Here is a 17705-nt window from a genome sequence, read left to right on the forward strand (position 1 = left end):
TTCTTGCACCTCTCAACTAGGATTTTGGACCACTCTTCCTATGCAAACTGCTCCAGGTATTTCATATGTGAAGGCGCCCTCCGAACAGCAATTTTAAGATCTCTCCACAGGTGTTCAAAGGGATTTAGATCTGGACTCATTGCTGGCCACTTCAGAACTCTCCAGCGCTTTGTTTCCATCCATTTCTGGGGGATTCTTAATGTATGTTTGTGGTCATTGTCCTGTTGGAAGACTCATGACCTAGGATGCTAACCCAGCTTTCTGACACTGGGCACTACTTTATTGCCCAAAATCTTTGGTTAATTTTCAGATTTCATGATGCCTTGCACACAGTCAAGGCACCCAGTGCCAGAGGCAGCAAAACAGCCCTAAAGCATCTTTGAGCCTCCACCATATTTGACTGTATGTACTGTGTTCTTTTCTATTTAGGCCACAATCTGTTTTCAATAAACAGTAGAATGATATGCTTTACCAAGCAACTCTGTCTTGGTCTCATTTATCCACAAGATGGTTTCCCAAAAGAATTTTGGCAAACTGCAGTCTATCTTTTTCATGTCTCTTTCAGCAATGAGGTCCTCCTGGGTCTCCTGCCACAACATTTCAATTCACTCAAATGTCAATGGATAGTTTGCGCTGTCACTGATGCACCCTGAGCCTACCGGACAGCTTGAATTTCTTTGGAACCTGATTAGGGCTGCTTATTCACCATTTGGAATATCCTGCGTTGCTGCCTTTCATCAACTTTTCTTTGTTGTACACGTCCAGGGAGATTAGCTGCAGTGCCATAGGTTGTAAACGTCTGGATTATGTTGGGCACAGTGGACAAAGGAACACCAAGATCTCTGGAGATGGACTTACAACCTTGAGATTGTTGACATTTTTCAACAATTTTGGTTTCCAAGTCCTCAGGCAGTTCTCTTTTCCTCTTTCTGTTCTCCATGCTTAGTGTGGCACACACAGACACACAATACAAATATTGAGTCAAGGTCTCCCCTTTTTATATGCCACAGGTGAGTTTGAACTAGCATCACATGCTTCAAGCAAAGTTGTTTACCACAATTTTGTCCAACCCATTTTTGGAGCTTTATGTGAAATTATGTCCAATTTGCCTTTTATTCTTTGGTTTTTTTTTGTGTTGTTCCAATACACACAAAGGAAATAAACAGGTGTATAACAAAACACGTATAATTGCAATAATTTTCTGGAAAAAATACTTCATTTTTTAAAACAATTTCAAGGGTGCCAACACTTTTGGCCATGACTGTATAAGTTCTCGCTTCCGGTATCTTTCCTTCCTCATTTAAGCATGCCATCCTACATCCACTACTTAAAAAACCATCCCTCGACCAAAACTGTGCCGCTAACTATAGACCTGTCTCTAATCTTCCCTTCATCTCTAAACTCCTGGTCCAGTCCCATCTTATCCGCTATCTCTCAGATAACTCTTTTCTCAACCCTCTCCAATCTGGTTTCCGCTCTCTACACTCTACTGAAACTGCCTTCACTAAAGTCTCCAATGATCTTCTAACAGCTAAATCTAATGGTCACTACTCCATGCTAATTCTCTTGGATCTCTCCGTAGCATTTGACATTGTGGATCATCAGCTCCTCCTCACTATGCTCCGTTTCATTGGCCTCAAGGACACCATTCTCTCTTGGTTCTCCTATCTCTCTGACCGCTCCTTTACTGTATCTTTTGCTGGCTCCTCCTCTCATCTTCCCCTTACTGTTGGGGTTCCTCAAGGATCGGTTCTAGGCCCCCTCCTCTTCTCTTTGTATACTGCTCCTATTGGTCAAGCAATCAGTAGATTTGGGTTCCAGTACCATCTCTATGCTGATGACACTCAATTATACACTTCTCCTGATATCATGCCTGCCTTTTTGGAAAACACCAGTGATTGTCTTACCGCTATCTCTAACATCATGTCCTCCCTCTATCTGAAACTGAATCTGTCAAAAACTGAACTCATGTTTCCTCCCTCTACCAACCTACCTATGCCTGACGTTGCCATTTCCGTGTGTGGTTCCACCATTACTCCCCAGCAACATGCCCGCTGTCTTGGGGTCATACTTGACTCCGAGTTTTCCTGTGCCCTCTCCATACGATCACTGGCTCGCTCTTGTTATCTGCACCTCAAAAACATTTCTAGAATTCGACCTTTTCTTACTAGGTTCCTCACATCATGTTCTCACATGCTTTTTGCATGTAATAGCCCTCTGTGTCAGTACTGTTACATATTTAGACTGTTAACTGGTTTGTACAGCAACAGGAACACCCGATTCTTACACTAGGGATGGTCCAAGCAATAAAAGCAATTGTTACCATCCACCTTTTGTGTCTCCCCTTTTTCCTCATAGATAGTAAGCTTGCGAGCAGGGCCCACATTCCTCTTGGTATCTGTTATGATCTATGTCATTATTGTTATGATTAGTGTTGAGCTTTCCGATACCGCAAGTATCGGGTATTGGCCGATATTAGCTGTATCAGAATTCCGATACTGACTTCTGATACTTTTTTCATATCGGATACCGGAATCGGAAGTTCCCATAATGCTATCAGCCCGCTCGCTTTGATTCAGCCAATGGGAATCCTCAGAAGTGTGAGCACATCCTGTTAGGCATGTAGGCATGTTAACTATTGGCATGGCTGTGATTGGCTGCTGAAATGATGTCATAATGCACTATAAAAGCCACTGCCGAAGCCATTTCTGGTCACTCTGCTGTGAATTCAGTTAGGGACAGGCTTCTGTTGAAGACTGTGAGGGACAGTTAGAAATAGCGATTCTCAAAACAATATTGTGCTTTACCCAGGCTACATAAACCACCACTATAGCTTGCTTTTCCCTAGCAGCAGTGTTCACAGCTGTCTGCAAGGGCTGTGTGAGTGCAGCTCACGCTGTGGAGAGGGCCCTGCAGCCACATCTGGTTGTAGGCCGCCCAGCGTGCCTCACTGCTGCCTCATACATATTTTTCTTTTTGAGCTGCTTATTTTTAAAAAATTCTATCTAGTGTGCTTCCATCCGTATCCATATACGTTGGTTGCAAACACTAGTAGTAGACAGTGAAGCCTTTCTGCAGCCTTTCAGTGCTAGTGCCCACTTAGCTGCACTGTTCACGGCTGTCTGAGAGGTCTCTGACTGTGTGTGAGTGCAGCTCACGCTGAGTAGTGTGTCCTGCAGCTATGTCTGGTTGTAGGCCGCTCAGTGTGTCACCGCCTCACACATTTTTCTTTTATTGCAGCTCATTTTTTCTCCTATTAGTGTGCATCCATCCGTATCCATATACGGTGGTTGCAAACGCTCTAGGAGTACACAGCGGAGCCTTTCTGCAGCCTGTCAGTGCTAGTGCCCACTTAGCTGCACTGTTCATGGCTGTCTGAGAGGTCTCTGACTGTGTGTGAGTGCAGCTCACGCTGAGTAGTGTGTCCTGCAGCTACGTCTGGTTGTAGGCCGCTCAGCGTGCGTCACTTCCTCGCACATATTTTTCTTTAATTGCAGCTCATTTTTTCTTCTCCTATTAGTGTGCATCCATCCATATCCATCTACATTGGTTGGTTGCAAACACTATATAGGAGTAGATAGAGGAGCCTTTTTTCTGGCTTGTGCCCTTCAGCTGCAGCCAGATTAGTATTACCCAATTTTTTTGGAGCCTCATCTTTTGCATTGTAGGTTACCTGCCTGCATTGTAATAACTCCAGAAAGTTGGTGATACTCTGACTTTCAAATCTTTGGTCACATCCTTTTAGTTTTTTTGCCCTAAAAAAACAACAACAAAGTTCACCAAACACTACATTTGAAAGTTGTGTAGGCCACATTAGCTCTCATTAAAGTGTAGTCGACACACACACTTCATAGAATTAGTGTTTCTTATACCTGTAACCAGCTGTTCAGGAATAAGCACACTAAGGCCCCCCTTTGTACTTTTCTGCCTATCATTCTCAGTCTAGCAAGATGAAGAAGGCAGAGAGTAAGGCACGTGGGCGTGGAGTTTCAGCAGGGAGAGGACGTGGGGATTCTGCAGGGAGAGGACGTGGGGATTCTGCAGGGAGAGGACGTGGGGATTCTGTGCCTGCTGTTGGCACCAGTGAGTCAGCATCCCCCAGTTTTAGCAGGCAACAGTCCTTTATGCGCAGCTTTGTAGGACCTCACCGTACCCCACTGCTGCGGGAGGAACAACTTGAAGCCGTTGTCGGATGGATGGCAGCTAACACATCAACTTCAATTACTTCCACATCCTCTCAGGGCCAGAGCACTGAAGAGCAACCATCTGTCTCTTCACCACCTGCCAAAGTGCCTAGGCAGTCAGAGAGCCATGGACAGGAGCCATCACAGTCTCTACTTCTGTTCTCGGAATCTGTTGGTTTGGAAAGAGGGGGCCAGCCAAGCAGCATTCCAGATTGTGAAGAAGAGGGAGTATGCAGTGATGCGCAACTTCTTTGTCCCTCTGAATCTGAAGAGGCGGGTGGGCCAGTGCCTATGGTCAGCACACCTCAGTACGCATCAGATGATGACGAGACTCAGTTACCACTTTCTGTTGCGTACGGTGCTGGCGAGACAACCCAGGAGAAGCAGGTGTTTGAAGAGGGGAGTGTAGATGATGAGGTCTTTGACCCATCATGGCGTGAGGAACAGGAAGGTGGTGGGAGCAGCTCTGAGGAAGAGATTCCCCGAACGGCCAAAACCGGAGGGAGAGGGAGGGGGCAGACTTGGTTGCCTGTAGCCTCCACTTCGGCACCAGTTAGGAGCATTCCACTTTCAAAAGGCAAAAAGGGCGCTCCCAAGACTTGCAGTGCGTGGTCCTTTTTTGACACAGTTGCAGATGACATTTGCTTTGTCAAATGCAAGCTGTATCATCAGAGAGTCAAAAGAGGGAAAAATGTCAGCAACCTCAATACCACTAATATGTGGAAACATGTGCGGACCAAGCACGAGCTTGAGTTACACAGACACACTGAACACGTAGGCCAACGTACAGCACCACCTACTACCTCTTCAGCTCGTGTTGGGTCCTCTTCCTCCAGCTCACACACAGCTGGTTCGGCTTCCTCACAGGATCGCCAAGGAAGAACCTCTGGCACTGTTGTCCGGAGACCCTGTGACATTCCACCCACAGCACCACGTTCCAAGTCATCCTCACACTCCCAGGCCACTCGGCAGCCATCGGTAGCACGCATGGGAGAAAAGGCGGCCATACTCGGCAAACCATCCCCGAGCACAGGCTCTGAATGCTGGCATTGCCAAACTACTGGCCCTTGAAATGCTGTCATTCAGGCTGGTGGAGACTGACACCTTCCGGGACTTCCTGGCATTGGCAGTCCCACAATACACTGTGCCCAGCCGCTTTTATTTCAGCAGGCGAGCAGTCCCTGCCCTGCAGAAACATGTGGAGGCAAACATAAAACATGCGCTACTAAACGCCGTCAGTAGCAAGGTCCACCTGACCACCGATGCGTGGACCAGTAACCATGGACAGTGACGATACCTTTCCCTCACTGCCCATTGGGTCAATGTTGTGGAGCCGGGTACAGATCTGGAGAGTCGCGCTCTACGTGTTCTGCCAACTCCATGGATTGCAGGAATCCAGTCTGTACACATTGACTCATCCTCCTACTCCAGTTCCTCTGAAACAGCGCAGCAGGAGCCTGTTACGACCAATATGAGCACAGCCGTGGCCAAATGTCAACAGGCCGTACTGAAATTAATTTCATTGGGGAATCGAAGCCACACAGCGCAGGAACTCTGGAATGCCACCAAGCAGGAGAGCGACGTGTGGTTTCTGCCAGCGAATCTCCAGCTGGGCTTGGTAGTGTGTGACAATGGCCGAAATCTGGTGGCAGCTCTTGGCCTTGGCAACCTCACTCACATCCCATGTCTGGCATATGTGCTCAACTTGGTCATGCAGAGCTTTCTGAGGGACTATCTGGATCTTGATGCACTGCTGCACAAGGTCCGCATAGAGTGCGCTCACTTGCGTCGTTCCAGCACGGCAAGATCGCGCCTTGCTGCTCTGCAGCGCCGATTACGCCTTCCGGAACATCGCATCATATGTGACCTAACCACCAGGTGGAATTCAACGTTTCATATGTTGGAGTGGTTGTGTGAGCAGCAGGCAGCAGTCATGGAGTACCAGCTGCATCAGGCGCAAACAAGTCAAAATGTGCGCAGGTCACACTTCAGCACCACTGAGTGGGCCTCTGTGAAGGACATCTGCTTCGTTTTGCGTGCCTTCGATGATTCCACGCGGATGGCGAGTGCAGATGATGCACTAGTCAGCATGACTGTCCCCCTTATCTGCATGCTTCAAAAAACACTGCAAGCACTAAAGGCCCTTTTACATTTAGCGATGCACCAGCGAACCGACGAGCGATCCGACCCGGTCAGGATCGCTGGTGCATCGCTAAATGATTGCTAGTGAGCTTTCATACAGAAAGATCTCACAGCGATGCAGCAGCAAAGCAGCGCACGATACTCACTTTTAACACACAGCGATCCTGACGTCCTCCCGCCCGCCTCCACGCGTCGCTCGTCGTCACAGCAGGAAGCCCAGCAGGAAGCAGACGACGAGAAATGGAGCCTCCCGATCTCGCGCGATCAGCGATGGACAGTGGGGGAGCCGGTAGGAGGTAAGTATCACACATAGTGATATCGCTAGCGATATCGCTATAACATCACAAAACCGGTGACGTTTTAGCGATATTGCTAGCGATATCGCTTAGTGTAAAACCCCCTTAAGGGATGAGGTTTTGCAAGAGGTGGAGGATGAGGAGTCCCAAATGCCATCTGCTTCTGGACAGTCTGCGCTACGTGCTTCCTCACAAAGGCCTAGGCAGGGGACACTTTGTGAGGAGGATGAGGAGGAGTCGATGGAGGAGGAAGACTTCTCTCCACAGGAGGGAGGTACACAAAGCTCTAGTCAGTATGTGCAGCGAGGGTGGGGTGATGCATAGCAGGCAGAGATCACGCCTCAAGCAAGGGACAGCGGTTCTTTGGCAGTTGGGAGTCTGCAGCACATGGTTGACTTCATGCTGCAGTGTCTGAGAAACGACCGCCGCATCGCCCACATTCTCTACACGGCTGATTATTGGGTGTACACCCTCCTAGATCCTCGCTACCGGGACAACTTGCAAACCCTCATACCAACGTTGAACCGGGAGCCTAAACTGCGGGAGTACCAAGACACACTGGTGCAGTCCATCATGTTTTCCATTCCACCTGACAGCAGTGGTGCTAGTGCTTTACAAAGCACCTCTGTGCGTCGACCCAGTGGAGGAAACTCGGCACAAAGAGGGAGCAGAGGCAGCGCCTCAGCACAAGGCAAGACCACTATGGCCCAAATGTGGCAAAGTTTTGTGTGTCCGCCACAATTGTCTACACCATCACTGACGGCTCCAGTCAGCAGGAGGCAACGGTTCCGTCAGATGGAGACAGACTACATGTCTTGCCCTGTGAGTGTACTCCCAGATGGCTCTTCCCCCTTCAAGTTTTGGGTCTCTAAGCTGGATACATGGCCAGAGCTTAGCCAGTATGCATTGGAGGTGCTGGCTTGCCCTGCTGCCAGAGTATTATCGGAACACGTCTTTAGTGCCGCAGGTGGTGTACTAACAGACCGTCGCACGCGACTTTCTTCCGATAACGTCGACCGGCTTACTTTTCTGAAAATGAACAAGGCCTGGATCTCCCCAGAATTTGCCAGTCCTCTTCCCGACTAAATAATTGGTTGGCAACTGTATCCGGGTCTCCTGTTGTGTTCACGTTTCTACCACCTGAACTATAATCCCTGGGCTTCAACACAGCCAGTTGTCGCTCAGATGTGTCGTCTGCACAGAGAAAAACACTAGCTCCTGTGTTAGTGGGGTTCAGTATTGCCAGCTGCTCCCCTGCTGTGTGGACGGCAAAGTCTCCTGTTCCATCCACATTCAAACTACTACTGATTTTTAACCCTGCTCCACTTAAGCCTCTGGCTCCACTGTCTCTAGTATTTCCCCTGGCCTCCAACCCCGCCAGTGACAGCTCTTAAGTGGCGTCTGTATAATCCACACTTGTTCCAGTGTTACTTGGCCTCAGTCACGTCAGTTGATCCCCTGATGTGTGTCCGGCAAGGTCTCCTGCTCTGTCCACATTCCCATTACTAGTAGTGTGAATGAGGACAGAGCAGGAGACCTTGCCGGACACACATCAGGGGATCAACTGATGGGACTGAGCCCAAGTAACACAGGACGGCTGTCGCCACTTCAGAGCTGTCACTGGCGGGGTTGGAGGCCAGGGGAAATACTAGAGACAATGGAGCCCGAGGCCATAGTGGAGCACGGTTACAATCAGTTGTAGTCTACAACCTCTATAAAACGTGCTGCAAGTTGGCCAACTCCATGCCTCATCCTGGGCTCCAACAATGCCAGTTGGTGTTCAGAAGTGCCGTCTTAACAAAGAAACACACACTAGCTCCTGTGTTAGTGGGGTTCAGTATTGCCAGCTGCTCCCCTGCTGTGTGGACGGCAAAGTCTCCTGTTCCATCCACATTCAAACTACTACTGATTTTTAACCCTGCTCCACTTAAGCCTCTGGCTCCACTGTCTCTAGTATTTCCCCTGGCCTCCAACCCCGCCAGTGACAGCTCTTAAGTGGCGTCTGTATAATCCACACTTGTTCCAGTGTTACTTGGCCTCAGTCACGTCAGTTGATCCCCTGATGTGTGTCCGGCAAGGTCTCCTGCTCTGTCCACATTCCCATTACTAGTAGTGTGAATGAGGACAGAGCAGGAGACCTTGCCGGACACACATCAGGGGATCAACTGATGGGACTGAGCCCAAGTAACACAGGACGGCTGTCGCCACTTCAGAGCTGTCACTGGCGGGGTTGGAGGCCAGGGGAAATACTAGAGACAATGGAGCCCAAGGCCATAGTGGAGCACGGTTACAATCAGTTGTAGTCTACAACCTCTATAAAACGTGCTGCAAGTTGGCCAACTCCATGCCTCATCCTGGGCTCCAACAATGCCAGTTGGTGTTCAGAAGTGCCGTCTTAACAAAGAAACACACACTAGCTCCTGTGTTAATGGGGTTCAGTAATGCCAGCTGTTCCCCTGCTGGGCGGATGGCAAAGTCTCCTGCTGCCTCCAACATCACACTACATGTTATTTTCCACTTGCTCCAAGTAGGCCTCAGCCTGCTCGGAGCATTGATCCTGGGCTTCAACCTCAGCCAGTTGTAGCTTGGAAGTGCCGTTCGCACAGATAGAAACACTCGCTCCTGTGTCTGTGGGGTTCAGTAACGCCAGCTGTTCCCCTGCTGTGCGGATGGCAAAGTCTCCTGCTGCCTCCAACATCACACTACATGTTATTTACCACTTGCTCCAAGTAGGCCTCAGCCTGCTCGGAGCATTGATCCTGGGCTTCAACACAGCCAGTTGTAGCTTGGAAGTGCCGTCCGCACAAATAGAAACACTCGCTCCTGTGTCTGTGGGGTTCAGTAACGCCAGCTGTTCCCCTGCTGTGCGGATGGCAAAGTCTCCTGCTGCCTCCAACATCACACTACATGTTATTTTCCACTTGCTCCAAGTAGGCCTCAGCCTGCTCGGAGCATTGATCCTGGGCTTCAACACAGCCAGTTGTAGCTTGGAAGTGCCGTCCGCACAGATAGAAACACTCGCTCCTGTGTCTGTGGGGTTCAGTAACGCCAGCTGTTCCCCTGCTGTGCGGATGGCAAAGTCTCCTGCTGCCTCCATCATTACACTACTACTGACTTTTAACCATGGTCCACTTAGGCCTCTGGCTGTACTGTCTCTAGTATTTCCCCTGGCCTCTAACCCCGCCAGTCGCTGCTCTGATGTGCCGTCTGCACAATCCACACTTGTTCCTGTGTTACTGGGGCTCAGTCACGTCAGTTGATCCCCTGTGGTGTGTCTGGCAATGTCTCCTGCTCTGTCCCCATTCCCATTAATAGTTGTGGGAATGTGGACAGAGCAGGACACCTTGCCGGACACACATCAGGGGATCAACTGACGTGACTGAACCCCAGTAACTCAGGAACAAGTGTGGATTGTGCAGACAACTCTGCAGAGCAGCATCTGCCATGGTTGGAGGCCAGGGGAAATATTAGAGACAGTAGAGCCAGAGGCCAAAGTGGATCACGGTTACAATCAGTAGTTGTGTACAACCAATATAAAACTCGCTCCAAGTTGGCCTCAGCCTGCTGCCTGATTGACCCCTGGGCTTCAACATCGCATGTTGCTGCTCAGAAGTGTGTTTTCCACGGGTACTCCCTCCTGTCCAGCCGGGTTCCAGCACCGTCAGCTGTTTCTCGGCAGAGCCTTTGGCCTAGGTGCCTCCTTCATGGTATCCGAGTTCCAGCAACGTCTGCTGGTCCTTGGTAGTGCTTTTTAGCACAGGTACCTCCTGCTTAGAAACCGTGTTCCAGCACCGTCAGCTGGTCTACGGTTGTGCCATTGGCTCTTGTTCCTTTTGCTGCCCCTCCGGGTTCCAGCACCTTCAGCTGGTTCTCGGCAGTGTCTTTGGCACGGGTACTCCCTCCTGCCCAGCCTGGCTACAGCACGCCTGCTGTTTCCGGGTAGTGTCGACGTCACTTTGCCACTGATACGTTGTCCTGTTGTGTTGCGGTCGGGTTAGCCGAGTCTATGGTGCCTGCAGTTTCAGTGCTTCCTATGTTGGCTGCGGGTTCTGGTAACAAAGGCTGGTTCCATAGTGCCAATAGGACAAGCACTCCCTGTAGGACTGTGGGTTTCGGTAACTGCGGCTGGCTCGCGGCCTTGCAACTTTGTTTTTCATGGGTACCTTCTGCTACCCATCCGGGTTCCAGCACCGTCAGCTGGTTCTCGGCAGAGCCTTTGGCCTAGGTGCCTCCTTCATGGTATCCGAGTTCCAGCAACATCTGCTGGTCCTTGGTAGTGCTTTTTAGCACAGGTACCTCCTGCTTAGAAACCGTGTTCCAGCACCGTCAGCTGGTCCACGGTTGTGCCATTGGTTCTTGTTCCTTTTGCTGCCCCTCCGGGTTCCAGCACCGTCAGCTGGTTCTCGGCAGTGTCTTTAGCATGGGTACTCCCTCCTGCCCAGCCTGGTTACAGCACGCCTGCTGTTTCCGGGTAGTGTCGACGTCACTTTGCCACTGATACGTTGTCCTGTCGTGTTGCGGTCGGGTTAGCCGAGTCTATGGTGCCTGCAGTTTCGGTGCTTCCTATGTGGGCTGTGGGTTCTGGTAATAAAGGCTGGTTACGTAGTGCCAATAGGACAAGAAACAAGCACCCCCTGTAGGACTGTGGGTTTCAGTAACTGCGGCCGGCTCACGGCCTTGCAACTTTGCTTTCTTCCTGGGTGCCTTCTGCTACCCATCCGGGTTCCAGCACCATCAGCTGGTTCTCGGCAGAGCCTTTGGCCTAAGTGCCTCCTTCTTGGTATCCGAGTTCCAGCAACGTCTGCTGGTCCTTGGTATTGCTTTGTAGCACAGGTACCTCCTGCTTAGAAACCGTGTTACAGCACCGTCAGCTGGTCCACGGTTCTCCCATTGGCTCTTGTTCCTTCTGCTGCCCCACCGGGTTCCAGCACCGTCAGCTGGTCCTCGCTAGTGTCATTTGCTCTTGCAGCTTCTGCTACCCATCCGGGTTCCAGCACCGTCAGCTGGTTCTCGGCAGTGCCTTTGGCCTAGGTGCCTCCTTCTTGGTATCCGAGTTCCAGCAACGTTTGCTGGTCCTTGGTAGTGCTTTGGAGCACCGGTACCTCCTGCTTAGTAACCGTGTTCCAGCAACGTCAGCTGGTCCACGGTTGTGCCATTGGCTCTTGTTCATTCTGCTGCCCCTCCGGGTTCCAGTACCGTCAGCTGGTTCTCGGCAGTTCCTCATCCTTCTTGTACCTTCTGCTACTTTTCCAAGTTCAAGCTTGTGGAAATGGTTTTTGATTCTCACTCTGGATCTCCCTGACAATGACCCTGAAGACGACGACCCTGAAGACCACACAGAAGAATACCTAAAAGATGACCCTGAAGAAGATGACCAAGAGGACAAAGAACAGGAAGACAACCACCAAGGTGCAGAACAACAAGAGACAGAAGACCAAGAAGCATAAAAACCAAAAGCAGAAGAACATGAAGCATAAGACTAAAAATCAGAGCAAATGATATTATCTAATTTATAAGCAGAAGAAGACTAAGCAGTGTATGGGGGTGAGTCCGTTCCTCCTCGTGGTGCCCCTGGAAAAGGCCTGCTGCTGCAGGCAAACTGAACGCGGACAAATCCTGTTGTAAATCTTTTGTGACAGGCTGAACGGAAGGTGTAATCTTCAAACTTTTATAGATAACAACTACAGGAATGCCTGACACAAATAAGAATATGATGAAGAAGAATAGGAAGAAGATGAAGAAGTAGAATATGAAGAAGAATAAAAGAAGAAGTATAAAAGAAGAAGAATAAAAAAAGAAGAAGAAGAAGAAGATACTGCTGCTTCTGAAGATGATGAAGGAGAAAGTGTGGGAGAAGTAAAAAAGAAGGTGAAGCGCATGGAAGTAGTGAAACATACATATCTGACAAAAAATTAAAGACTTTAACATAGTCAATATCTTTGTAAATACGAACGTCTTTAAAAAAAAAAAAAATCCTGCTATTCCATTTGATTGGGCTAAACCTCTATGGCTTTAATGTCTCCTACACCTCCCACAATACATTCTACATTATTATTCGTTGTTTTTCTCCATGTAGAATCAACCAACAGGGAAAGAAAGGGTTTTTTTTAATTCCGATATTTCTGTTCCATTGACTTGAATGGGACTTCCGGGATCGGAATCGGCGATACCCGATACTTTTTTAGATCGACCGGTCCATTCCGATACGATATTTTTCAGTATCGGGTGGTATCGCTCAACACTAGTTATGATGTAATGTCTATTGTCTGCAGAAGTCCCCTCTATAATGTAAAGTGCTGCGGAATATGTTTGTGCTATAGAAAGAAAATTATTATTATTATTATAAGTCACAGTACCTATATAATAGATGGCAGTACCAATATAGAGGGCCCAGTACCTATATAATAGATGTCAGTGCCAGCATAGAGGGCACAGTACCTATATAATAGATGGCAGTACCAATATAGAGGTCACAGTACCCAGATAGATAACAGTACCACTATACTGAATAAAAACACAGCACAAATAAAATCGACAGAAAAGTACCGTACTTATTCCCTATTTATTTATCTATCATTAGTAGCAACATATTCCGCAGAGATGTACTCGGAGTGTAATTCCTCCCGGCAGTCTTTGCATTGATGGGATTTATCATCGCATTTCCTGGCTTACAGAGTAGGGTTCAAAACCCAATTCCTTTCCACTTTTACACCAAACAGATCCTATACCGCTATTGGGTATTTTGGTGGTATGGTTTAGTAACAGAGGAAGGTTTGGGTTGCAAAATGGGTCCTAAGTCTTCACCGTACTATGGTCAAGTGAATCCCGGCTTAGACATCCACGCAGTACGGCCATTTTTCCATGTAGTTTTTCACCAGTAGAGCCAAAGAATGTTGCAGGTCCATCAACCCTCTTCTGTATCACAGATCTATATGTCTGGACGGGGGAATAAAATGTCTTCTGATATAACAGTTCAGTGTCCTATGGGCAATCTGTTCACATCTGTGGTTTTCCCTGAGGTTTCATGATAAGTTGTACGATCCATTACTCGCTATTCCTTTTTTTTAAAGCCTGGAAATGCAACAGAAATGACAGATAAAACTAGGTTTAACAATAGGTTTCAAATTCATCTGCTCTACTATTCCTCAAATGCTCTGTACTGCTGTTAAAGAGGACCTGTCACCAGAACAAAAGTTCCAAGTTTTGCTCCTTATTGTATTCAGGCTGCTCCCCTGAATAATCCGTTTTTTTGTTTTTTTAAAATCCTCCATATGGATCCAGGGATATGGGCATTTTTACATAGTGCTAATTTTTATGCTCTTTAGCAAAGGGGTGTGGCTCACTGGATCCTCTGGGGCGTGTCTTTAGACTACTCTGTTTATTATGCTGTGAGCCACGTCTTCCTTGGCAAAGACCAAGTTAGCCCTAAATAAAACGGCTCATATCTTTGGAACCGTAAGATGGATTTTAGAAAAACAAAAAAACAGAACAATCAGGGAAACTGCGAGAATATAATAAAAGCAAAAACTGGCCACTTATGACATGGTTATCAGCCAACTTTAAGTTTAATATACTGTATAGTTTGTTTTTCATTTTTTTTTTAATCCCCCATACAGATCCAGGGATATGGGCCTTTTTACATGGTGCTAATTTTTATGGTCTTTAGCAATGGGGCGTGGCTCACAGGATCCTCTGGGGCGTGTCTCTGTTTATTATGCTATGAGCCACGCCTTCCTTAGCAAAGACCAAGTTATCCCTAAATAAAAAGGCTCATATCTCTGGAACCGTAAGATGGATTTTAGAAAAACAAAAAACAAAACTCTCGGAGGAACCGTGAGAATATAATAAGAGCAAAAACTGGCCACTTAGGACTTGGTGATAAGCCCACTTTAAGTTTAATATATAGGTTTCCGGATGTTCTTAAAATTGGGCATATGTGAAATAAAGTGGTGATCATGAGGACAAGACATTTTTCAGGACACCACATCATAAAAATGCTAAAGGAAGAACACCGCAGTCATCTAACGTCTAACCAAAAATGGCCGATACCAGATTACAATCGGCTTCCCTGAAAATCGCAGCCTTGCTTTATGGGTTGGTGGATAAACAAATTGAGCAAATCTAGTACATTTACCGAGGGTAAATCTTCCTACTAAAGGCAGAAATTGTTCCACGACGGTCCGGATTCTATGAACTGAAATGATAAAGAAAACAATAATTTTACACATTGAGAGTGAATACAAATGACCTGATAATATTATACGGTATAATGTACCATGAAAATGATAATTTCCTTCAAAAGAGGTTTGGCATGAGTTGAACAGTGTTGGGACAATCTGTGTTATACACACTGCAGCTGCTGCAGAACCTCCACCTTAAGAAGCGAATAATCACTAATACCTGATTCATCATTTGCGTGATTTTTTCAATATTTTTTGTTTTGTCTTTATTTTTGCACTTGATTACTTATTAGAATTGGCGCACACTGTTTGTTTTCTTGGCACAAATTCAAAGACACTTACATTTTGGCTGTTTTGCTTATTTTTTTGCACCTTTTTAGAAAAAAATAGGAATGACTGCTTATAATATATCAATATGAAACATTTCGATAAGTCTTAAAGGATGAATGACGCTAAAACATCTGGATAATTAAAACTACTGTATGACCAAATTAAATAAAAATGTAAAAAAAAAGCACACATGAAAAAGTCATAGTTTTATTAAAAATAAAGCGCAAAAGTCGAATTGGATCATCAGTGGATGAAACAGAAGAAGGAACCTCCTGCAATAGAGATCTGTGATAGACAAGAGATAAATAGCGCCTACAATAGGTGTAACAATTCTCTGTGTAATCGCCAGGTTCTGACCACAGAATGTGATATTTAGGCTGTGTTCACACATTGTGGTTGAATTGCATTTTTTTTTTCACACGGAAGAACTGTAGCATGTGTGCAGCAATTTTGGAAAATTTTGGAAAATCACAAAAACGTTTAAAAAAACCCCCCACAACGTGTGAACGCAGCCTTATACAGAAGATTAGTGACAACGTTTTCTCCTTACTCAATCTGAAATAGATTCCAATTGTTTCCAACGTTGCAAATGTAATTAAACCAACTCCGGCAGAAACCGTCCAGTCTGAAAGATAAAAACGAAGAAACACTGTCTGTAAGAACATATCACAAAGGTCAGGACTTTGTACCTTATAGGAAATCTCTGGTGTACGTTGCAAAAATTATTACTCGGTTCGATCACATGCCGCAGATCCCCCGGATCGCAATGATCCATGTAGGACATAAGTGTGCAGAAGGGTCCCCGCTACGTGTGGAAAATGACACTTCGTGTACCCGAAACACAGATGTGTGAGGGGGTCCTAATAATGTCTGCAGCTTGTCATATGGGGGCAAATCCTCCAACATTCAGGAGAAATTGATTATTATAAAAATTGATTTCTTAGTTGTTTTTTTAAAGTTTTATAAACAAAATTTTTAATTGAACATTTTAAAAATGTTCCAGCTTTCATTGATTTTTATTGAAAATTTGGATTTTGATTACAATAATAAAATTACATCTGAATGATGCAAATATTAGTCTGGCGGGTTTTTGCAATTGCATTGCTGTTTCATACTTACCCGAGTAGTAAAATTCACATATCAGGACGGCTCCCAGCGCAAAACACACGATAATGAAGTGAAAGAACTCGTCTATAAAGAAAAAATGAAAGCATGAGAGAATATATGTTTCTTTCAATTATCTATCTATTATCTATCTAATATGTATCTATTTATTTTCTATCTATCTAATATTTATCTATCTTTTATCTATCTATTATCTATCTATCTTCTTTCTATTACCAATTTATTTATTATCTATCTATCTATATAATATTTATCTATCTATTATCTATCTATCGATCTATCAATTATCTATCTATATTTTATCTATCTATTATCTACATCTATTTAATATTCATCTATCTATCTATCATCTATCTATTATCTCTTATCTATTTGTTAGCTATCAATCTATTATATATCTATCTAATATCTATTTTTCTCTCTATCTTTTATCTATCTATTATCTATCTATCTTTTATCTATCTATTATCTATCTTCTTTCTATTATCAATCTATCTATTATCTATCTATCTATCCATTTATCTATCAATTATTTATTATCTATCTATCTTCTATCTATTATCTATCTATTTAATATTTATCTATCTATTATCTATCTATCTATCTATCAATCTATTATATATCTAATATCTATTTATCTCTCTATATCTCAATATATGGAATGTATATTAATTCCTGTACATTTATTTGAAAATGTATCGCATCATTTTTATGACATTGATAGAAATCAAAAGATTATTTTTCTTTTACTACATGGTGCTCAAAATAAAGTTTTTGCTTTCTGCCTCCACTGAGTTGATCCGTAGTTTTCGAAATCTGACAGCTGAATTGAAGCCGTTGGAGGGCGTTAAATCTCCCATCCAACCTGACATAGGGTGTGGAGAGACACTAGTGCGAACTGGGCGGCACATCAGTGGTGGCGATCGATCATACTACACCTGGCATTGTGCACAAGTCCAATTCTACATAACTGAACCCCTGCATAATATTCTCTGAGCATAGTACGACTGTCATGATCACTGCCCCGGGGAGTCCTTCTATGACCAAAGTCAGGTTGGACGGGAGATTACAATTAGTGCAACCTGTCTTGTCTCACATGGGGCCCTAAGAAGTAAGGGGGCCACTTCTACTCCAAACACATGGAATTCTTTGTACTGCAAAGAGCCCATATATTGTTCTTGCACAGGGCTTCTGTCTGTGCCGGCTCCCGTGTGCACATACAGGACAGATCCCTGTTATGAATGGGTCACCGAGGAGGAGAGCAGGTCCAGGCTAAGCCACAGAAAACCAGAGAGGTTGGTACTTAAGCGGAATACAGACCGCTGATCCTATACACACAACTAGCAGTAGCCGTGGAGCGTACCTACGATGATCCTAGACGCCTCGGCACAGCCGGAGAGCTACCTAAGCCTAAAGCAAGAAAGGGGAAATCTAAACTGCCCCAGAGC

The 17705-nt window shown here is 45.9% G+C and overlaps 1 protein-coding gene across 4 annotated transcripts in view; it reads right to left on the reverse strand.

Annotated features, from left to right (window-relative positions):
• Positions 1 to 13165: 13165 nt before the first annotated feature.
• Positions 13166 to 17705, reverse strand: part of TMEM40 (transmembrane protein 40) — a 30641-nt gene continuing 26101 nt past the window's right edge. For all 4 annotated transcript variants that reach the window (XM_073574184.1, XM_073574186.1, XM_073574183.1 and 1 more), the window contains 4 exons: positions 16252 to 16323; positions 15683 to 15757; positions 14757 to 14816; positions 13166 to 13693 (listed from right to left, as the gene is read on the reverse strand). In XM_073574184.1, the coding sequence (XP_073430285.1) occupies positions 13674 to 13693; positions 14757 to 14816; positions 15683 to 15757; positions 16252 to 16323 (227 nt within the window). In that variant the 3' untranslated portion in view covers positions 13166 to 13673. The remainder of the gene's footprint in view (positions 13694 to 14756; positions 14817 to 15682; positions 15758 to 16251; positions 16324 to 17705) is intronic.

Source organism: Dendrobates tinctorius, unplaced genomic scaffold (genome assembly GCF_039654945.1).
Source record: "Dendrobates tinctorius isolate UK_male_01 unplaced genomic scaffold, ASM3965494v1 ptg000038l, whole genome shotgun sequence".
In the NCBI taxonomy this organism is placed as follows: Eukaryota; Metazoa; Chordata; class Amphibia; order Anura; family Dendrobatidae; genus Dendrobates; species Dendrobates tinctorius.